This window comes from Poromitra crassiceps, assembly GCF_964638095.1.
Source record: "Poromitra crassiceps genome assembly, chromosome: 18".
In the NCBI taxonomy this organism is placed as follows: Eukaryota; Metazoa; Chordata; class Actinopteri; order Beryciformes; family Melamphaidae; genus Poromitra; species Poromitra crassiceps.
Window position 1 is genome coordinate 32,024,148 of NC_139636.1, and position 23,860 is coordinate 32,048,007.

Sequence of the window (23,860 nt, forward strand, 5' to 3'; positions counted from 1 at the left end):
GATTTGAAAAACCATAACCTTTTCCTGAGTTTTAATAAGGATCTCAGTGTTTTCTGAAGGGACAGTTAACCAGACCACAAGAGTCTGCAAGAGAGTCTGGCCAGATTGTGCCATGGGCGCAATGCTACCTCTTTCCTAGAACTAACAGTTTTGGCTGCAAATACGTAACCATTTCCTCCATAACACGGTCATGGTGAAATTTCCAGATGTTAAAATGAATGAAAGAAAATGTTTCTCTGCCATGGAGCAGTATAGTGGATTTGCAATGACTGAAGTGTGTCCTTCAAAGGCTCCGGTCAAGCACAAGCGGCTTAGATCTAGGCTAGTAGTACTGACATGTAACTTGTTAGACTAGCTGTGGCATGCTAGCTCTTACCAGGGCTCCAAACCGGGAGATCTATCCGATCTCTCCGTTTAGAGCCCTTTCAGTCTCTGTTGATTTTCACATAGAGCTGTTTTTTTCTCTGTCTATACCACCGTCTCTAGACATCACTTACCTTAGCTGAGCACTTGAGTGAAGATGGTTTTCGAATGATAAAAGCCTTTTCTCCAAGGTGGGGTGTGTGGTAGACCCACACGTTTGTATAAAAAACACTTTTTTGCAGTCAAAAGAATGTATTCACAAATTTGAACCACATTTGTGGATGCATGCTTTTAACTGCAAAAAAAGTAGATTTTATACAAACGTGTGGGTCTACCACACACCTTATTCTGCATGGAAACAGGCTGCTGGTAGAAGCTCTGCCATTGGTGGAAACAGGCTGCTGGTATAAGCTCTGCCATTGGTGGAAACAGGCTGCTGGTATAAGCTCTGCCATTGGTGGCGACCATTTCAGTCGCCAGCGGAAGAAAATCCCTTTCCGCTCCCTGCAACCTCTGCCCTTAGCTCCGCCTCCGACCCGCTCTGAACTGACCGGCACAGCCAGATATGGATTTCCATTCCGCTCCCTCCCGGACAAATTTGTCGATCTCACATGCCCCTCCCCCCCCGGCTGTGAAACGTCAACGATGCTAGCTCGTTGCTATACGCTGAAAACGATTGGATCCCCCGTTGTAGGGAGAGAGTCTGTTAAGCGAGACTAGGTTAATCCAAACAGCACCCCCTCCTCCCCCCCACACACAAGTCCAGAGAGGAGATCTACGTTGCCAGACTCCTGTCCTGGAAGGGAGGGAAGTCTGGCAAGCGTGACTACACACACCCCCACCTTGGGGAAAAAGGCTTATATCGTTGGAAAACAGTCTACATTTCAGTGCCCAGCTAAGGTAAGTAATGTCTAGAGATCGGCAGAGAAAAAAAAAACACTACACAAAAATCTACAGAGTGAAAGGCCCTTAGGGCTGGTTCAACAAAGTTAACAGTATTTGTTCAATGCTGTTTAAGACTGAGCTCAAACTGAGATATAGTAGTGTGTGTTTTGACCAGAACCGATCGTTTCTAGTTCTCACCACGGGGGCTAAACTGGGTCACGTGAAGGTGGGGGAGCCCTGCATTTTATATTGATGCCTTTGGGGTTTTCCAGGTGTTGGATGCAGGAACACGGGCTTTAGATGCTGCGGTTCCACTCCCACGGTCTTCTCCAGTTTAACCCCCCGTGTGCGTGTTCATAATTTCATATTCAATTGTAATCTCACCTGTTGTTGAGAGGCCTTCAAGGCCCTTTGGACCAAGCCGGTGAAGACAGAATAAACTTATCCAAGTACAGCAGCTTCTTGTTTTGTTTTTTTGCCTTGTTTGTTTCTCATTTTAGTGCATCGGCTTGAGGCATAATAAAGGAATGAGGAACCATCCAGATTCTAAAGATTGCATAGGAGAGGGGTTTTCAAAGTGGGAGGTGGGCCTCCCCAGGGAGGTTCAGTGAGCGAAAGTAAAAAAGTAGTTATTAAAGAGATCATAGATCATTGGTTAAAGAGTTCAGAGATACAGTAGTTTTATCTAACGGCAATATCAGGCTATCTTGGCTCAATTCCTGAGTCTATAGGATCAACAATCATGATCCCATAGGCATCAAGGATTTGAGCGAAGGGAGGCTCCTTTTTCCATGCTTTGGGGGGAGGCCCAGTCTCAGACTTTTAAAAACCCCTCCTGGCATAGGAGGAATGTCATGGCAACCTCCAGTCAACAGTATCCTATATGTATGGCCATAGCCATAGGGAGTGATGATTCGTTGGGGATACACACAGGGTTCGAAATCAGGTCGGCAACCGCCAAATGTGAGTAGATTTTTCATTTGGCATGGCGAGTAAATCTCAGAAGGCTGTCTGCCACATGGCGAGTAGCCTAAATGTAACAAAAACTGCTGAGAGTCTACCGCAGTTTAGTCTTAACTGGCAACACTTTATATTAAGGTCCTATTAATAGATATTTATAGGTAATGTGGTCCTTATAAGGCCATAATAAGGTGCTTATTAACACATTAGGTTGTTATAATAGCATTTATTAGCAGTTAAAGGAACACTCCGCCCATTTTCAACCAGCTTTGTATCATTAGAACATCAGTAGTATATCAGAAAAACTAAACGGTTTTGAAGTCTCATTTAATTTGACAGTTATTGAGTGTTTAAGGGGCCCTTTACACGAGGACAGTTTCTGAAAGAAACGACACAATAGCTTTTCCTTCACACCTTTTCCTTCACACCTTCTCCCTGTTTACATGAGCGCTGTTGAATTTTTAAAACGCCGTAATGTACATGCCAGGTCGCTAGGTGGCAATGTGATCATCAGTCATTTAGACTTGCCAAAAAGCTTATTTCAAGTTAAAAAAAAACCCAAACTGTTTAAAAGTTGTAATATTTGTCGGGTGAGAATGTAACATATATGTGACCAGTTTATCAGAATAACGCCTATTGGAAATCTTTAACGAGCAGCGAGGACCGGGAGCGCTGACGGTGAGCTGTCAAACTGGCAGTGAGAAAACACTGTCGACGTGCTTTGTAACTATAACGTTAAATGCCGACCGGGTACAGCCATCGGCTCCTCGCAGCAGTAACGTTCTGAACATGTAACTGAAGTTGGCCGCAGTGTAGCTTAATTCTGAATGTTGCCAAACTTCATTCATACTGACGTTTTATTTGGTTGCCAACTCGCGCACGACTATGGCGTAATCGTGTGTGTCACGTATGGAGGCACATCAGAGTTTCTGAAATGTGCCGTTCCAAAGTGATTACATGGAGCGCTCAGCGGGAAGCGTCTCTAACAATTTCACTCTAGAAGGTGGTTCCAAAATGTGTCGTTTCCTAAGCGCGAATTCGCCGTCGCCGTCTAAAAGGGAGGCACTAACGATAAAATAATTCCCCGTTTCCATAGGAAACCGTCCTCGTGTAAAGTGTCCCAAAGTGTGGACCAGTGACATCACTGGTCCACACTAACTCAAATTAATAACTCATTAACTCAAATCAACTCTCAATAACTGTCAAACTATTCATCATTCATCTAGTTTGACAGTTATTGAGAGTTGATTTGAGTTAATGAGTTATTAATTTGAGTTAGTGTGGACCAGGGATGTCACTGGTCCACACTTTAACACTCAATAACTGTCAAATTAAATGACAGACTTCAAAACCGTTTACAGTTTTCTGATATACTACTGATGTTCTAATGATACGAAGCTGGTTGAAAATGGGCGGAGTGTTCCTTTAACTATGCACAGTCTAATGTCCCCTTGGTAATCTAAGCCAAGGTTTAAAGGAATAAGAGTAATGGTTGTTTGTGCTGGACCTGGTTTTATGCGGTCTAGATGGGCAGAAACTGTGAAATCAACTCTTTTCCAGCGGTTTACACCAATAGGATAACCTATTTGAGGTCAATAAGAATAGCATATACAACACATTTCCTGTTAATGCACCAAAAATAAAAATAAAGATTGTTCACAAGTCCCAAACCTCAAGTCCAAGTCAAGTCTGAAGTATTTGAGGACGAGTCTCAAGTCAATTCTCAGGTCACTGTGTGTGCAACTTAAGTCCTACTCAAGTCCAAGTCTCAAGTCCAAGTCCCCATCTCTGACACACACACACACACACACACACATCGCTTACACTGGTATTGTCGAATACTGTCATCTGTTCATGTGTTTGGGTGATGTTCTGGAGTTGGCCGCTAGGCGGCGCTGCGGAGATAGCAGGAGAGTTGGAGAGTGGTGTTGTCAGGAGTGAACAAGGTTGTGGTGTGGAGTAAAACCCAGAACGTATTGGACTGTTTCATTCACTGACACACACACACACACACACACACACACACATCGATTACACTGGTATTGTCAATACTGTCATCTGTTCAGTCAGTGTTCATACTAGTGCAGTGCCTGTTCCCCCATGCACCACCCCGTGGGGGCTATCCCCCCGCGCACAAACACTGCACTCTGTCAGGTCCCCCTAAGCGCAAGTTTGAAGTCGATCCGTCAAACAGTTCTCGAGATACGTGAAGGACAGACATACAGACAGCCCTGGAATAAGTCCAAATTGCATGAAATGCGGCACCGCATTCCCCAAGTTTGAAGCACAATCGGACAAATGTTTCTCGAGATAAACTGCTTTGTGTGTTGCCAGTAGGTAGCGCTATGTCAAATTCAGTAGCGGCTGGTGCATTTTTGTCGAGGGAGGGCTATACCAAATATAGGCCTGGACAATGGGGTTGAAATCAATATAATTATAAGGATTATTCTCAATATCAATATCATGTTTCACGTATGCAAAATCAGTGTTCATCTCATTGAACTGAATGGTGATGTCAAACAAACCTTACATTTTCAAATAATATTCCTGCCATACCTCATTTGATCAGTTTTTAAGTAACATTTGCTTGTCATCAATTTAGACAGCAGAAATGTCACTTAAAATAACTTCATATCATCACGATGATTCCACTGAAAGACAACAAACAATAATAGGCTGAATTAGGATGAATTATCATCCACTCCAGCCCTAAATCAAGCAAGTAGTAATGGACGTTAGCCTACTAGTAGCCTACCTTCTGAATCATATGGGCAACAGATTAGTAGGCAAATCAATCACGGAGCAGATTACAGAAATAGACACAGTAACCTGGTCAGCAGCCCTCTGATCTCTACATCAAACTTCCCTTAGCATCCATATTTACTTGAAAAGCACATGGCATAAACACTTTGGAAGAAGGACTTCCCACAGCATGTGAATGAGTTACATTACATTACCTATGAGGAAAGCACGTTCGTGCATGCAAATAGAGTCCGTCAAGAATACATTGCCGCTCTACCTTGCCCCACCTCCACCTGGTCGCTAGATACCAGCGCCCCGAATCCCTTTGTTTTGAGAGCGAACAGCGCATGTGCAATTTACACAGATCCTGGCTTAGCACTGGTGGAAGCCGGAAGTCCCCGGACGGCGTCCGTGGCAGAAAGTAGTTGACCCAAAACAGTACACATGTAGATCATTATGAATCTACATATTTATTGCAGATTATATACTCACTATCTAATATTCACCTCGCTCATAAAAATATAAGTTTTATTTTGGGTAGGTGGGGCGGCGCCCTGGCACCCTCTAGTGGCCGGCCGCCACTGGTCAAATTGCAAGAAATTCAGTGCTGCACTACTTCGAGTTCCCAGGAGCACACTCCCCAAGTTTGAAGTCAATCGGATGAACGGTTCTCAAGATAAACCAACAGCTGTGCCGAATTGCACAAAATTCGGCACTGTTCTGTCAGGTTCTCAGCAGCGCACTCCCCAAGTTTGAAGTCGATCAGATGAATGGCTATCGAGATTAACTGCTTTTTGTGTTGCCAGTAGGTGGCTCTATGCCAGATTGCACGGAATTCAGCTTCCTGCACTCCGTTGAGTGCAGGGAGCACTCAATAAGCGCACTCCCCGAGTTTGAAGTTTGAAGTCGATCAGATGAATGGTTATCAAGATAAAGCGCTATTTGTGTTGCCAGTAGGTGGCGCTATGCCCAATTGCACGAAAACAGGGCACTGCACTAATAAATAGAGCACACTCCCAAAGTTTGAAATCGATCCGACCAACGGTTCTCGATGGCATGCAGCAGATGATGCTCATCCATAAGCAGTGGTGGAAATGGCCAGGTTTTACTCTGGGAACCCTACTTACACAGGATGGGGGTTCCTGGAAGTGGCGTGGCCCTAGAGGATATTATTTCTGAATGCGTGACTCATTATAGCCTACCATTATAGCCACGTAAAAATCTCTTAGAAATCTTACTTAACTAAGATCACTGAGCTCTACTGATTATTTCCCCTTGATTTTATTCATGAGACTTGAACATTAATGCTGCTTAGAACACGGCTCTCTTGAATACTCGATTCTGATTGGTCAATCAACAATATTCACCGGTCATTATTTCTCGACAACCGACCACTGCTCTGCCACACCTGGATTAATCAGTTAAGAGCTTTTTGTCAGCAAGACACTACTAATTAGGCCAACCAGTTGCAGCTGTGGTGTCTTGTGTGCCAATTACGAATGAAACCGCTTTGTCGTTGAAAACGCTATTAAAAAATCTATTTGAATAATTATTTTTGTCAGATTATTGAATGATTTAGTTGTAGGCCGTGTTCTAAGCGGGATAATGTATATTGAGGCGGTGATTACTGGGAAATAATGACCTTCAGGTGAACGATTAAGCCCTCCGCTGGCGCGTCGGGCTCAATCCACCTGTCGGTCATTATTTCCCCCGTAATCACCGCCTCAATATACATTAATGCTACTTATTCAGCTTACAAATACATGTTCTCCTACCTTCTCTGCTGCTTTCATGCCGCCCTCTCTCCAATGTTTACTTTACCCGCCTCATTCTCGACTAATCACTCTCAACAACCCTACTTATCACCATTCACTCTCAACGACTACTCACAGCAGTGTTTACTTTTCTCACTTGCTGCTGGGGCTTGAAGGAGCACACGCTTGATTGAACACAAATGTATTAATATTGAACGTGTTTCGCGTCCGAATTGCACTGCACTCCGTCAGGTCCCCTGAGCGCACTCCCCAAGTTCGAAGTCGATCCGACCAACGGTTCTCGAGATACGTGAAGGACAGAGACAGACAGACGATACTGTCATAATTATAGTGTAGATAGATAGATGTTTGGGTGATGTTCTGGAGTAGGCCGCTAGGCGGCACTGCGGAGATAGAAGGAGAGTTGGAGAGTGGTGTTGTGAGGAGAGGAGAGAACGAGGTTGTGGTGAAAAAGATGGCCGCAGGGCTGAGCTGCTGTACCCTAATTACCTCACTTAAAGTTATGAGTAAAACCCAGAACGTCTTGGACTGTTTGATTCACTCAGAGTACATCCTGCATATGGACTGCCCTGCCCCTTGTCTGTATCCCTGTTGAGCTGAGGCAGTCCCCTTTGTCTCCACCTTGTCAGCAGCGTCCTGCTCTGCACTCCAGCACTCTGCTTGCCCTGCACCCGGCCATGACCTGTGGCCGAGTCTTCTGGTGTCGGCTGTTGTTCCTGCCCTCGCCGCTGGCCTCCGGCCCGACCACCTAAGCGGTTCCGCCCACGTCGCCGACTTCCCGTGTGGTCCAGCCAACGTCGACCTCCACTGCATTCGTGCCTGCGTCCCCGGTCTCCAGGTCGACCTCCTAAGCTGCGCCACCTGTCTGGTCACCTGCCGTCCGCTAGACCTGCGTCGTCAACCTGCACATCAGCCTGGCCGTTTGTCTGCCCGTCCTACAAGACTGGCTTCGGTGGCCTAGCCGTCCCCTCGCCCGTCTTCCAGATCTGCTCCACGCCTGAGCGGTGCACCCCACTGCCTTGGCTACTAGTCCACGACCACCCAGCCTACACTGTCCGTTGGTTTCTGGACATGCGGCGCCATGGTCACTGTTTTCAGTGGCTGGTGGATTGGGAGGGGTACAGCCCCGAGGAGCGGATCAGTCCCGTGGCTACATCCTCGACCCCATGCCCGACATCCATACAAGCCAGTAGAGGGGTACTGCTACCTGTGAGTCTATGTCTAGCCTCGTACTCTTGCATGGAAGTTGATCTGTTACCTGAGCCTGTTTATCCTGATCCTGACTAAACTGTGGCCTGCTTCATCCTCGAGCCTGTCAGTATATATCAACACGTGGATGGCTAGTGTGCCACGTAAGAGCTTGGTGCTGTTGCCATGTCTGACTCCTCCACCTCTCAAGCAGCTTGTCCAATTTGAACACAATAAAGATCCTTGAATGTTTGGAGTTGTTCAATCAGGGTCTTGTTCTGGTTCTCTAGAAAAGCAATGTGGAGTTCCAGACATTGAAGATAATCACTTTTCTTCCGGCGACATTTACGGGCCGCCTCTCTGTTGTTTGCAAGGCGGATTTCCCTCTTGGTTGTTGGTTTTATTGTTGCTTTAGTTTTGCCTTGAGAGAGTTTCGCATAAGCCCTTTTCCTCCGGCGAGATTCGCGTACCGCCTCTCTGTTTTTTGCAAGCCGTATTTCCCTGCTGTCGCTCTCGCCTTGAGGCCCCACAGAAGAGGCCCTCACTCCAGTTTGACACAGGGAGCTGGATGTGGGTGCTGTGATGATCTGTTCTCCTGCACTTGGTACCACATGGTTGCAAGCCACCCGTATCGGCTGGCCCTCAGGTGTCACGGCATAATGAAGGATGGGGGTGCTTTGCTGCTCTGTAGAGTTGTCCATGAGAGGTTGTAGTCCCTGAATGCCTTCAGGCCCTGGAGTGACCAGTTGGATTGTGCCATTAGGGGCTATGGTATAGTACTCCCCGCTGATGGTCTGGTAGATTGGTGTGGTGGGCACGTTAACAAATATTTCATCGATTGACTCGATGTGTGGTTCTTCCATTATAGAAAAACATATGGACAGACCCTCTTATAGAGTGATGTCATTGTGATGTCATCAGTGATGTCATCGATGATGATGTCCTCACTGAGTGATGTTACCAGTTATGTGATCAGTGATGTCATGTTTTTGTGCTTCATTGCATTTATTGTTTTTTTTATTGACCTGTACAGCACTTTGGTCAACTGCGGTTGTTTTTAAATGTGCTTTCTAAATAAACTTTTAGTTCAGTTGAGTTGAGTTGAGTTGAGTCAGTGATGTCACTGGAGCAATTGTGATGTCATCAGTGATGATGCCATCTGTGATGATGTCATCAGTGATGATGTCATCAGTGATGTCACTGGAGCAATTGTGATGTCATCGGTGATGACGTCAGTGATGATGTCATCTGTGATGATGTCATCAGTGATGTCACTCAAGCAATTGTGATGTCATCGGTGATGACGTCAGTGATGTCACTCGAGAATTGTGATGTCATCGGTGATGACGTCAGTGATGATGTCATCAGTGATGTCACTTGAGCAATTGTGATGTCATCGTGATTATCTCAAATATCCAAAATATCGCTGTAGTGCCCCCTATGGGCGCATTTTTGTCTGGCAGCTGCTGGCTGCCAGCCTACATCTCGCTCTGTCTGAAGCAAGATGACTGACAACCAAGCCCCCAGGAATAGCACTGGGCTGTGAAGCCATTTGAACATGGTGGCGAAGCTCTGTATTGCAAGTCACCTGACGCCATGCAGCCCAGAAAGGAAAATTCCCATCCACTTGCATGGGGACCCCGGCAGCTGTTAAACCCAGGGGATTTTTTTCCGGGTGTCACTCAAAGTATAAAACGACTCTTAATTATCAAATAATTTTATACGGGCATGGTCTCGGGCTGTCTCATGTCATGAACGCGCATCTTCGGTGGGAGCGGGTGGGAGACGTCATGGAATACGTCATGGTACACGTCATGGCACACATGGGCACTTCGTCTTGGGCCGCATGGTCAGGAAGTAAAACCAGGAAGAAAACCGCCCATGATGGCTTCATGCGCCAGTGAGCAGCCTTCGTCCGAATGCATGGGTGGGCGTGGCTTGTCCCCTATCCAGTTCTTTTAATACATCCATGCTGACAACCCTCAAAGGTCAGAAGGAATCTGACTAAATGCTCAAGTGACATCACTGATGACGTCCTCACTGATGACATCACAATTGCTCCAGTGACATCACTCGGAAGGCTGACTGACTCAAAAACTGCGACAGTTCACACAACTTTAACACGACATGCATGTATTATACATCAAACTCTTGAGCTAATTCTGCTCTCACTCAGAATGTCAAAATATAACCGATGTGATGTATACTTTTTGAGATATTAACGTTTGTTTGGCACAACTCTACTACCGTAGTTAACTGCCGCGCGGTTCCGCATTTCTGGGTGGCAAGTGACGTCACGCTGATTCGACCAATATGCTAATGAGGTCATAGACATAATCAGTGTCTAGTTAAGTTATCCTTTATTTATCCCCTTGGGGAAATTCATCCTCTGCATTTGACCCATCCTCTACTAGGAACCTTCCTAGAACTAGGAGCAGTGGGCAGCCACTGTGCAGCGCCCGGGGACCAACTCCAGTTCTTTTGCCAGTACCTTGGCCAGGGGCACTAACAGGAGTATTAACACTAACATACATGTCTTTCTTTGATGGTGGGAGGAAACCGGAGCACCCGGAGAAAACCCACACGGACACGGGGAGAACATGCAAACTCCACACAGAAAGGACCTGGGACGGACCGGGGTTCGAACCCGGGACCTTCTTGCTGTGAGGCAACAGTGTTAACCACTGAGCCACCGTGCCGTCCGTGCTAATTAGCATATTGGTATATGACATCCTTAGCATAGGTTCAATTCAAAAAAGCAATTTATTTTCTCCAGGTTAGATTACTGCAACTCACTCTACTCATGTCTCAATCAATCTGCACTAAACCGCTTACAACTTATTCAGAATGCAGCAGCCAGACTATTAACCAGAACCAGCCGTAGATCCCACATTACCCCCATTCTTGCTTCTCTCCACTGGCTCCCTGTCAAATTTAGAATACAGTTTAAAATCCTTCTGTTTGCCTACAAGGCCCAACATGACCTCGCCCCTAGTTATCTCTCAGAACTCATTGTCCCTCACTCCTCCTCACGTCCACTCTGCTCTTCAAACTCTGCTCTTTTATCCATCCCCTCCTCCAACTATAGGACAAAAGGTGACCGTGCTTTTACCGTTTTAGCCCCTATACCCTTTGCAACCAACTCCCCCTTTCTGTTAGGTCTGCTGTTTCTTTGAGCTGTTTTAAACGTTCCCTAAAAAACCCACCTCTAACAGGTTTGCCTTCTTATAGATTTTTCTCTCCTGTTTTATCCATTTCTTTCTGGCTTGTTTCTTTGTCGCTTTTATCTCTGTATTGTATTATGTTGTTTTTATAATGTTACTTGGTTTATATGTGAAGCACTTTGTAACCTTGTGTTTTAAAAGGTGCTATATAAATAAAGCCTTACTTACTTACATAGTTTTTTTTTTTTTTTTTTTTTTTTTGGACAACAATAGTGATACAATGACAAAGAATAACAAACAAACAAATATACAACGCCAGGGATTACAGAAAAAACATTGCAATTACAAAAAGAACAAAAAAGTGCAGTATACATATAAATTACAGTTAAAGCAAAATGCCAAAATTGGAGCATAAATTCAAGGTTTTCACAGCTTTACTATTGCATGAGGTAGCTAATGTTCTGATGTAGGACTATGCTTCTTTCAAACGTGAAAAAAGAGGGTTTCATTTTCAACACCTTACATTTATGGATATAAAACTTTGCCAGTAATATGATGAGATTACAAAGAAATAATTAATTTTCACTTACATAGTTTTTACTGCATAATCATTAACCTCGCGTCACCAGGCTCTGCATAATCATTAACGCCCCCCAAAGGAGGCCGCTGATTGGTCAGTCCGGTGGAGACCCTCCCCACTTTCCGTCATTCCTCCTGTCCGCGCGTGCCTGCATCCTGCCTAGTGAACTTTTCCAGCCCCACAGGCCTTATCTTATCATTTATCGATGGTTTTTAGACAAGCAATCGGGATGAATTGACGTTACAGATACCGGGGAAGCGGTCGTTGACTTCTGCCGTCATAGTTTGAACGTCTGTAGCCTGAAAGCCTGCCCTCTTTTCCTCCACTCAGACTGTATGAGGGCAGAGCGACATGAGAGACCGAGGACAAGTCAAGCCAGCTGTGTTTTGAGGCTCGACACTGGCAGCAAGAGTAAAGACAACACGACAAAGAAAGACGAGAACGGAGCTTCCTGGACGTGATCGTAACGCTACTAGCTTGATCAGTATGGTGACTTTGTCATCGATAGTTAGACCTCTGGTTTCCCAGCTTCATCGACAGCTCGCCAGACAAGCCAAGAGTCACCTGCTCATCCCCGTCAGAAGATGCAACCTCACGGCCTGTTCCAGCAAATATGTGCTGTCGCCGGGTAAGTTAGTAACGTTACTGTTGAAGCCATGAATGGTCTTTATAGCAAGTCATGCAGACAGGGATCATTTTTATATTCTATACACTGCTGCGCCCGTCTCACTGCTTCAAAGCGACTCACTTCATCACGATATTGGACAGTGTCTGTTTCGGTTTATGTCAGTGGTTTGGTTTTGGGGCAGTCTAGCATGTGCCTCGAAAACCCTTTCATTATTGTCAGTCACACACAATCAAAAATGGCACTTTGTTTTCATCTCAAAACGTGCCGGAACTGGAAGAGCCTCGGTCGGAAACCCTGGACTGGACTCAGCTCGTCAAGGATCTGGGTCCAACCAAACGTGACTTTATGGGCCCAGCTGTTGACACAGACTCATAGGACAGTCCAGGGTTTCATTGCAGCTGTATAGCCTAGTGTTTATTATTCCGGACCACTGCCCTAGTAGGGCCTTTGGCCTACATAGGGGCTTATTAACCTCGCGTATGTATGCGTTACAGGGAGACAGAAATAGACCCGCCCCATCTTCCGATGGTCCGCAGTGTTTTCGTTCCCCCATAGAAATGCAGCAGTAGGCAGCCTAACCTCGCCAGTCACTACGAGTAAGAAGCCTGGACATAACCAAACAAAGTATATTCAAAGAAGTACTTGAAGAAACTTGTCGGATCCATAACATAACGTCTGAACGGAACGCAAAGAATTGAGCGGAATATTTCCCTGGAACACAGCACTTTGGTTCCGGGTCTTCCGCCGATAGCCGGAAGACTAATTAAATAATAAACAATAACAATTAAATAATAGTAATAAACAATTAAAGTTTTTTTGTATTCCCCGGCAAAACAAGGAAGCCGTTGAGAATTGGCAAGAAGGAAAAAATGTGGATCTAGCTGTCAAGGAAGAAAGTTGGAGTATATATATTCCGTATATATGATCTTTGTGTGCAACACGTGTCGTGATCAGCATGTTGCATGCTGCGGAAAGAGCATTTCCTTTTGAATGGCAGACTTTAAAACCATGTCATTTATTTCCTTATACTCGTTCGCCCACACTACACAAGCTGGTCTGATGAGTCACAACTTCCCCTCTACACACACACACACACACACACACACACACACACACACACACACACACACACACACGGGCCTCGTCTTCAATGATGTTATTCATCCTCTGCCAGCCTGAAACACAGTCACCGTGAGAGTACCGTTGCTGGTGGAGGAACAGTTCAGTCCACAGCTTTCATGTTCAACCGAGACAATAAATAGAGTTCATATTTAACTTTAACAAGCTTGTTGTACAGGAGCCCATCTAACTAAGGCTCCATGAAAGGCTTTTTGGTTTTGCTGTGAAGTTGACTGCTGGCTTTCAATGAAGTTTTTTCGTCGGCCTCATTGCTTGTTCCCCCGTCAGTCTAGCCTAGGTAAACCCAGCCCCCACGTGACCTGCTCTCTCAGTTCCCAGGTCTGGGAGCAGGTCACGTGGGGGATGGGTTTACCCAGGCTACCGTCAGTCCGTGTGCCTGCTTGTTGATCTGTCCCTATGGCAGCAGCACTACACTGTATGTACTTATTTTGCTTTCCCCACACTTCAGCACAGGTCAAAACACCTGTACACCTGCTGTAGCTCCATCATTGTAACAGGAAAATGTGTCGCCGTCGACAATGGGCCAGTTAATGTGTAGGAACATAGTTATTGTGTGTGTGAGCCGGGCAGCTAAGCAGCTAACTCCCTGTGGAGGAGTCTGGTGAAATCTGAGCAAGATGATGGTCCCAGTCAGACCTGTTCAGCCGAGCTCTCAGCAGTCCTCCTGTCCTGGATGAATAGCGAGCAACAACATTAGAGTCGCTTTTTTGCTTTTGTGCAGCTGACACCGATTCACAGCAGGGTTGAGTTAAAGATTTTGCAGAAGATCGCAGACTAGAATCCACGCGACACAAGAGAACGCTTGTGTTGTGTGTGAACAGAGAGGAAAACAGCTGGAAGTTTGTTCTTTGGGTGGATTTCAAGAGGAAAGGGCAAATGAGGAGAAAGAGATGAGGTAGGGCAAACGAGGAGAACGAGACGAGGCAGGGGAAGAGAGCAGAGGTTTTGGGTAATTACTGCTTTTGTTGTTTGACCGGGCACAGGTCCTGCTCTGATTCTCCCGCTGTGGACTTGAGCTGGGGGCGTGCCAGGACATTCCGTGTGTGACTTTTTGTGCAGTCAGCCCACGTCTCTCTAGTATTTTGTAATTTCCCGTTTGGAAAAAAAAGGAGGGCTAGAAGGAAGTATATATATTCTGCTCACTGCTCTGCTGCTTTCATTTCTTTGAAACGGGCTCAAGGAAGCAGAAGGAGGCTGCCATCATTTCTGAGAGATCACGAGCACAGACACTGTAGCACAGACACTGTAGCACAGACACTGTAGCACAGACACTGTGTAGCACAGACACTGTGTAGCACAGACACTGTGTAGCACAGACACTGTGCAGCACAGACACTGTGTAGTGTTTGAATTTGATCGTTTTTTTTACAGGCAGCATTATTTTTTTGCTCTTTCCCCCCCCAAAAATGGACTGCCTAAATATGCAATATGGAGGAGAGTGCGACATAAAATGTAGGTGTCAGCATGTTTTTTCTCTTCTAACGTTTCTGTGGACAGCTCTCTCTTGTTACTGGGCTATTGAAATATTAAATTATTGTCTTCTCTTCTTCTTCTTCTCCTCTTCTTTTCTCTTCTCTCCAGTGCATCCCATGTGGCAGGGCCCCCTGGAGGTGCCGGGAGGCGACCGTCAGTCTCCCGTTGACATTGTGGTGCGAAAGAGCGTCTTTGACCCGCAGCTGAAGCCTCTGACGCTCGACTACGACCCGCAGACGTGCCAACAAATCTGGAACAACGGTTACTCCTTCCTGGTTGAGTACGACGACACTACAGACAAATCCAGTGAGTAATGAATGCATTGTGCCTTCATGCAAGCAGGAAGCTTTATATGAGCAGGGTTACAAGGGGTTAACTTGCCACCCCCCTCAATCCTACCATTAATGTCCCCTTTGGAAACTCTCATTCATTCATGTGTTTTTTATTGCCATTTCACATGAAGTAATGGTGGTACACTATAGACAGAGGGCCGCTTGTTGAGAGGCAAGTAGGGCCGCCACAAACAATTATTTTGATAGTCGACTAGTCACCGATTTATTTTAACGATTAGTCGACTAATCGGATCATATCGCACAATTACTCAATCGCTCTGATTTAGCTATCATCAGCTTCTAAATTTAGCTTCAAGTTGTTTTAAGCATGTGCCAAATAAAAATAAAGACAATTAATGGTGATAATTCACTCAAAAATCATCTTTTAATTAACTTTAAAGTTTAGAGCATGTAGCAGCATATTTATTTCTGGCATCAATGTACTTGCATGTAATAAATGTAATATAGTGCAAATTGCAAAACTGCAAAATAGTACACATTGAAATTGAAAACATATAGTGCAATGAAATATGTACTATCCATTGAATGAATAATGCAAAATAAAATTAGGGCACTACTACGTGGAATGGAAATGGAACCAAAAACTATTCACTATGTATGCAACCAAAATATCAACACAAATAAATAGTTTCAGTCTTCTCAGGCATCAAACGCATTTTTAAATGTAGTAAGTAGAGAGTGCAAACTGCGAAGTAAAATGAGGTTTCCAGTATTCCCGTCAGCAACACATGATCTTAACGTCGCTATGATGACAACGTTACAGCAAGGCTTTTAACGTTAATATCGTTAGCCAATAGCTAATGTTAGCAGCTAAAACTTAACGTTATGGTTAGCAGTGAGCTTACAAGCTAATTAGCTTACTGAGACGAGCCTTCATCTCCATCTTCGTCTGCATTCGCCACAACGTGCTTCCTTTTGAGATGCTCGTGCATCATACTCGTGCTGCCATGATATGCGAGTTCAGCTTATTTAGCATTTCACATTATTGTGGGTGAAACGCTCCCACACTTTGGACGTATGAGGACGGCTAGAAATGTTTTTTTTTTTTTTTATAACCTTTATTTATACAGGGAGAGTCTCACTGAGAGCAATGCTCTCTTTTTCAGGAGTGCCCTGTCCACATTTTCACACACATTCATACCTGGAAGCTGACCAGTACAACCACAGTCTGATCTGTTGGCCACTGCTCAGCTCCACTGGAGCAGTTGGGGTTAGGGGCCTTGCTCAGGGGCACCTCGGTGGTGGTAATGAGGGAGGGGCAAGCGCTGCCTTTTCACTTTCCCCACCCAGATTTATCCTGCCGGTCCCGGGGATTGAACCGACGACCTTCAGGTCACAAGCTCGCTTCTCTAACCATTGGGCCACCACTGCCCCAGCCAGTGAGGCCATCGCAGGCAGCAGCTTCGGGGAAACAAAACAAACGTTTTTTTCTTTTTTTCAGCTAAAAAAAACAAACATGCGATGACGTCGATTACCAAATACGTCGGCGACGATTTTGGCCATCGACGTCATCGCGACTAGTCGACTAATCGTGGGCAGCCCTAGAGGTAAGACAATTGTGGTTTCCCCTTAAATCTTGAGGGATTTCTTAACCAGGAGAAATCTTAACTAAGGGGATTCTGCCCAAGGGAATGACTCCTTTCAACCTCCTCTAAATAACCTTTGGTATTTAGGCAAATCCAGTAATCAATGCTACTCTGCAACTCATTGATGAAAACCACAGTGGCCACGTGGAACGCGTGACTGTCATGTGACTCGTGTGCCTCGTGACCTCAAAAGCTATGGGCTGTTTTTAAGTGTGAGTCCTTTTATACAATACAGGTATAATTATGGAATTGGACTAAAGAGCTGTGTGACCTAACCTTCCTAACCCATTATAACTCCAATTATAGGTCTCTTACTAAAGTGGGAAACATTGCAAACAAATGTTTAAAGTAAGTTGAATCCAAAATAAAATCAATCAATCATCACTGATCACACCATGGAGTGCTCGAGTGATGTCACTCAGCGCATAATTGCTTAACTTCACGTCGTAGACATTGTGACATCAGCAGTGACATCACAATTGCTCGAGTGACCAGCACTGATGACATCATCCAATGTGGGACAAAAAGTTGTACAAAAATGGCAGAGAACCAGAAATGTTCCCATAGCCCCTCTTTATCTGTTGGTGGTATACTGGGCATTGATAGATGAAATGGTGTATAGCAGGGGTGGGCAACTATTTTTCATGGGGGGCCACATGAGAAACCCAGATTGTTGCCGGGGGCCCAACAAATATTGTCATGCCGTAACCCATGGATGGGCAACTTTGATGATAGAGAGGGCCACAGAAAAATGTCCTCGCTACCAGATTTTGCTGAGGGCTGAACGGCGCCAGCGTGAAAAATTTGGGGCAATTGAAGCCAGAGTTAGAGGAATAACTCATTTTAAATTAACAGTTGTGATGTCATTATTCAGTCTCTTAACCACCAATATTTGATCCTTTTCTCACTCACTCCTATGTCACCACCTGCTCTCCCTGCAGGGCTTGAAATTAACTTTTTTCACCACCTGCCAATATGGCTGCTAGATTTTAAAGTTACCAGCCAATTAGAATTTCCACTAGCCGAAATGTTTTTCTTGAAATAAACCAGAATATGAGTGGATTAATTTAAGCATAAGTATCAGTAAGTGGCCCGGGATTCTCAAAGCCTGTGTTGAGGGTCACACAAGAACAAAAATGCACTCTTGAAGCTAAATAAATCCAAAACCAACAAGTTAATTATTTAAATTTTTACTTCAATGTAGAACAGTCATTTCTTACACATGAGATTACTTTTAGCCTTTTAGTCATAAATGTTATTGAAAGATATTCCATATTCCAGACTGAAATGCTATAACAGAAGAGTATTGGCCAGAATGACATGAACAGTTGGACACTTATTCAGCGGGTATCTGGCATGTTGCGTTCAGGTGCACTGTAATTTTTTTTTATTTTTTTTTGCAATTCCATCGCGGGCCACACAGGGGGCGCCCGCGGGCCGCATACGGCCCGCGGCCGTATGTTGCCCGTGTGTGGTGTATAGGGTCTATAAAGCCAGTGGTTTATCTTTGTACTGTGGTCTCAATGTTTTATTATATTATATATATATGTTTTATGATATTACCGTATTTATAGGGTCTATAAAGCCAGTGGTTGTACTGTGGTCTCTCAATGTTTTGCAGAGCTTTCTAGGTTGTTGTTGTTACTGTCTGAACAGCCTGTTTCTTAGCAGATGTCATGTGGGTCAACATTTCCTCCCTTGGTAGATAATTGCAACAGACCAACGATTAAACGGTAACAGATGCGATGCAAATGTAACATTTGTGTGATGGTCTGTAAAGGAGGCCTTGCACGGACACTTTGCTTGCAGGTGTTCATGGTGAATGTGTCACTGGGGGCACCTTCCATCACAGATAAGAAATTGCACCCTACAGTATGTTAAATATTATTTTAACCTCCTTAACCTCTACTCTTGTGGTAGGATTGTGAAATTTGTGACAGTTCCCATTGTATGGTTTACTGATACACACGTTTCTGTTCCTCTTCACTTCCTGGTGCAGCACTAAAAGGAGGCCCCCTGGAAGACAAATTCAGGTTGTGCCAGTTCCACTTCCACTGGGGCGAGAGCAACGCCTGGGGCTCGGAGCACACTGTGGACAGGAGGCTGTTCCCTGCAGAGGTGGGATATAAAGGCATACTGGAACGCTATAGTACACATTTCACTCAGACACATCAGATACGGTGAAGTAGATAAGATAGGTAGGCTTACATTAAGTGCAGGGTTCCCAATCCCACGGGTCCTTGAAATCCTTCAAACTTTTTGAAAATAGATGCTACATGGGTCATTGAAAGTGCTTGAATTGATACATTTTGTGCAAGAATAGCAATTTAAGTTTTTTTGATTTGATTTTTATTATTTACTTTTTTTAATCTTAACGTGACTAAATAGGCTACATTACGCTGTATGCATATGTCTCCCACCGTCTGTGCGTCCTTGTTTCACACGCCACCTGGCTTGAGAAAGTGCGATGGTCACGTGCGCGCATGAGTGATTGAAGTGGGATGATGCAGGTTAAACAGATGAGTGATTGAAGTGGGATGATGCAGGTTAAACAGATGAGTGATTGAAGTGGGATGATGCAGGTTAAACAGATGAGTGATTGAAGTGGGATGATGCAGGTTAAACAGATGAGTGATTGAAGTGGGATGATGCAGGTTAAACAGATGAGTGACTGAAGTGGGATGATGCAGGTTAAACAGATGAGTGACTGAAGTGGGATGATGCAGGTTAAACAGATGAGTGACTGAAGTGGGATGATGCAGGTTAAACAGATGAGTGACTGAAGTGGGATGATGCAGGTTAAACAGGATGATGCAGGTTAAACATGAGTGATTGAAGTGGGATGATGCAGGTTAAACAGATGAGTGACTGAAGTGGGATGATGCAGGTTAAACAGATGAGTGACTGAAGTGGGATGATGCAGGTTAAAGGAGGACTTACCCCCTAGATATGTATTAGAACAGTGATTTGAAAATACCTATGGAAAAAACCAAGAAATGACATATGCTCTTGTCTATACTGGACTCTTTGGCTGTGTTGAAGTCCAGATTTTTTTTCGGAAATCGACGCCATTACAGTTTGCCTATTGCCTCAAAAATAATTTATTTGAGAGGGGCCATATCTGTATAAATATCAACAATTAGCCAACGCTGGTGGCCTGTATGGAAAGAGCTTTGCTCAAAATGGTTGAAAGTTATATCAATTTGGTAATTCAGTGGCGAACTAGAAATTTAATTATTTTTCTGCATGTAACTCTATGGCAGTGTGTTGAACTACGTTACGAGAGCAAAGTGGCATGGGCTCGTTACAGCAGCACACCGCACAATACGACAAACCCCCCGTTCTGGGGTAACACAATGCGGGATTTCTCTACGTCATTCCCTCGTCCAAGTTGCCATATAGTCCCTTTTTCATTTTAGTTTGGGGGCTTTTTGTGATTGTTGTTAAAAGTTGTGCAAAAGTTTTTTCCTCTCAGCGCAGTGCAGGCTGCCTGCGCCTCCTCCCTCCTGCCAGACCCCGGCTGGCGAAACAGCCTGTTGCATGCATGGGGCGCTTGTAACCTCACGGAGCAACAAACAAACAGACAGAAATAGCTGGTGTGCGATTTAGAGAATACAGTCTGAGATTGGGTACAGGATTGAGGGAATCCCGCATCTGTTTGCGAAGGTGCGACTGGACAGGACGCTTTTCACAGACGGGCACAGTAGTCGGAGCGAGGCGAGTGTCTCTCAGGGCTACTCAGGGCAGAGCTGCAGATCTCTCCTTCTCCTCCGCGCATTCAGTCTGTCCAAAATCATTACCGATATAATCTCAGTAGGAGGGATGCAGGGAAATGATAGTAGCCGATGTGTTTAGAGAAGCTTTGTCACGTTGTCACGTCGTAGTATAGCGTTATATTTTACATGTGCGCTAAACTGCGACCATATTTGTTTGCGGAAATATCAGACTGCTCTCTCTACTCTCAGAGCACAGAGAGCTCTGCTCTGCTGCGCGCGCCCGCGGAGCTTGGAGCTAGTGCATGAGGTTTACAGTACGACTCTCCCGCCTGGCTGGGCTGGAGACAGCTGCTTCCAACTCGGACTGATAATATATACATCATCATTCGAGCTTATTCAGGTAAGATATTAATAAAGTAGTGACACATTCAGCGGGAAACTAACTATAATTAAGACATGTGCCAACTTTGACAACGTTTGGTTCAGTATTTTAAGAGCAAACTTCAATAAGAATAGGCTTGGAGTTCTGAGGAGCCGAAAGGGTACAGAGGGGGTAAGGGAGTAATTATCTTGAAATCCCATAGTCTTTGGGGACAACCTGACTACAGGTTGTACCAAATCTCCCATTCATTTGAGAAAAAAAAAAAAAGCAGTGTTGGACCCTAAGAGGGCGCTTATGCCAGATATGCTGCTGAAAAATGATACAAATGGTAAAATGGCAACAGTTTGGTGTCAAATGTGGAAATTCTGACCAGAATTCTTCACACATCACCCCCAAAGTCATATATATTGGTTAAAAGCTGAAAAAAAGTGTTTTGGAGGTAAGTCCTCCTTTAAACAGATGAGTGATTGAAGTGGGATGATGCAGGTTAAACAGATGAGTGACTGAAGTGGGATGATGCAGGTTAAACAGGATGATGCAGGTTAAACATGAGTGATTGAAGTGGGATGATGCAGGTTAAACAGGATGATGCAGGTTAAACATGAGTGATTGAAGTGGGATGATGCAGGTTAAACAGGATGATGCAGGTTAAACACATGAGTGATTGAAGTGGGATGATGCAGGTTAAACACATGAGTGATTGAAGTGGGATGATGCAGGTTAAACACATGAGTGATTGAAGAGGGATGATGCAGGTTAAACAGGATGATGCAGGTTAAACATGAGTGATTGAAGTGGGATGATGCAGGTTAAACAGGCAAGTGAAAAAGCTAACGTTAGAAAGCTAACGTTAAGCGAACCTTCAGCTATCCCTGGAAAATGCAATAAATCTGTGTTGTAACAGTCAGGGGTGCAAAGTTGTCACCTTTCGGGGAAATTCGCCGCTTTGAAAATGTTTTGTTTTGGTATTTCCCCCTATCTTTCTGTGTGTGCATGATGTGGGGGGATAGATTGACAGCGTGCTGCGGCACACACACTCAGTCACAGCGCATACTGATGATCAGCGTCAGCGCCCGGGTGCTGACTTCTGAGTTGTCACAGATTTATGCTGATGACTCGCATGACGTAATGTTGGCATGCTACGTTAGCGTTAGCATCCCGCTAACTAGACTATCAAGCAGATTCTATAAACATTACCCAACATGGAATTCAAGATCGCTAAAATGATCGCTAAAATGTGTTGTTGACAATCTGGCTATGCTGTCTGTTAGCCAATGTTAAACCATCTAAGAGCAGGTTTGAGTTTGGCTATATGCAGGGCTGCCGCTCCCTACATGCGCACAACGCACTGAGCGTAGGGCACCAAGTGTCGCCCTAGGGCATCATCCAGAGCAGGAATACCACGGTCAAACAGTGTGGTGGATGCCCCGCAGTTTGGTAATGCCCCTTCTAAAATTAACTCTCCACACGGCCAGTTTGGCATTTTTTAACTGGCCACGGTGCCTCCTTAAAATAAAGTTGTGGGATCTCCTCGTTAATTCCATGCGACGCAGTAAACAAACTCACGTTTCCCTCAGTCACCAGTCATGCTGGACATCAGTACAAGTGCGAGATTCCTCTCATTCCCGCAAATATGTAACGTAGCCTACGTAAATACAGTGTTGTGTAGTGGAAGCCATCATCTTGCTCTATAATGATCAGAACGGGTGTTGTTCAAACTGAACATTTATTTCTTCAACATGCTGCAGCAAAAAGGGAGATAAACAGCTGACTTTTCAGTCCATCTTGCAAGACACTATTTTCATAGCTAAGCTACTGTACTTCCCTGCATACGGCAGATAACTTCCTTCTTGGAGTTTCAAAATAAAGTGCCTCTGCTTCTAACATGAAATAATTCAGGCATCTCAAGTAAAACATAACAAAATTACTATTACCAGTTTTCTCAATACACACACACACACACACAATTGCATTTGTGAATTTTCCTTGGTAGGCGGTAGGGATGTTAATGGATAGGGATGTTGAATTAAACTAAATTTAATTAAGATTAATCCAATCGTATCAAATACGTGCTATATCGTTCTGTACTATTTCTTTGGCCCTGAAAAATTCTTTATGTGCTCCTAACCTTTTCAACTTAGGAGTATATGTTGAAGTGATAATCACACCACAGACACCCAGTTCATAAATGCTGCAATACTTAAAATGCAAAGCCCATCAATGGGCCATAGGCTCAATCACCATGGCGTTAACTCAGTTGGTGATAGATAGTGACTTGACAGACATTTATTTACATAAAAATTAATAAAGTTTCACTTTAAGAAATTTCCAAAATGTAGGCTATAGAAAATGACAAAAAGGTGCAACCAAAAGTCTGGATGGAGGCCTGTATGCATAAAGAGTTCACTGCCTACCCTTATCCGATCCATTGACATAGATTTTTTGGATCAACGTTTTTTGGTGGACCAACATTTTGGGTGGGCTGGAAAGCCATTAGAAGAACAAGAAGTCCAAGCATTAGTACTAACTATTACTAGCAGTAGTATTAGTAGTAGTGCTGTAGCAGTGGTATTACCAATAGTAGTAGGAATAGTAGTAGTGGTGGTGGTACCAGTAGTAGCAGCAGCAGTAGTAATAGTAATAGTTGTAGCAGCAGCAGTAGAACTGATGACATCACTCACTGATGACATCACAATTGCTTGAGTGACACCACTGATGACATCATTGAGTGCTTAAGTGACATTACTGGTGACATCACCAATCACCACCAGCAGTAGTAGTAGTAGCAGTACTAATATTAGTTAGTAGTAGTAGTGGTGATGGTAGTAGTAACACATACTGTATTGGCCACTTATGGGCCAAAATTATCTTATTATTAATAACATATACCATTTGGTGGATGCTTTCGTCCTAAGTACCATGAGC

General features: G+C 44.5%; 1 protein-coding gene across 1 annotated transcript in view; it reads left to right on the plus strand.

The window, feature by feature from the left end:
- The first annotated feature begins 11,888 nt into the window (after positions 1-11,888).
- The window catches only part of ca5a (carbonic anhydrase Va), a 32,223-nt gene continuing 20,251 nt past the window's right edge, over positions 11,889-23,860 (plus strand). Inside the window, exons 1-3 of the mRNA XM_083654531.1 lie at positions 11,889-12,285; positions 15,007-15,204; positions 18,837-18,955. Of these exons, the coding sequence (XP_083510657.1) occupies positions 12,144-12,285; positions 15,007-15,204; positions 18,837-18,955 (459 nt within the window). The 5' untranslated portion in view covers positions 11,889-12,143. The remainder of the gene's footprint in view (positions 12,286-15,006; positions 15,205-18,836; positions 18,956-23,860) is intronic.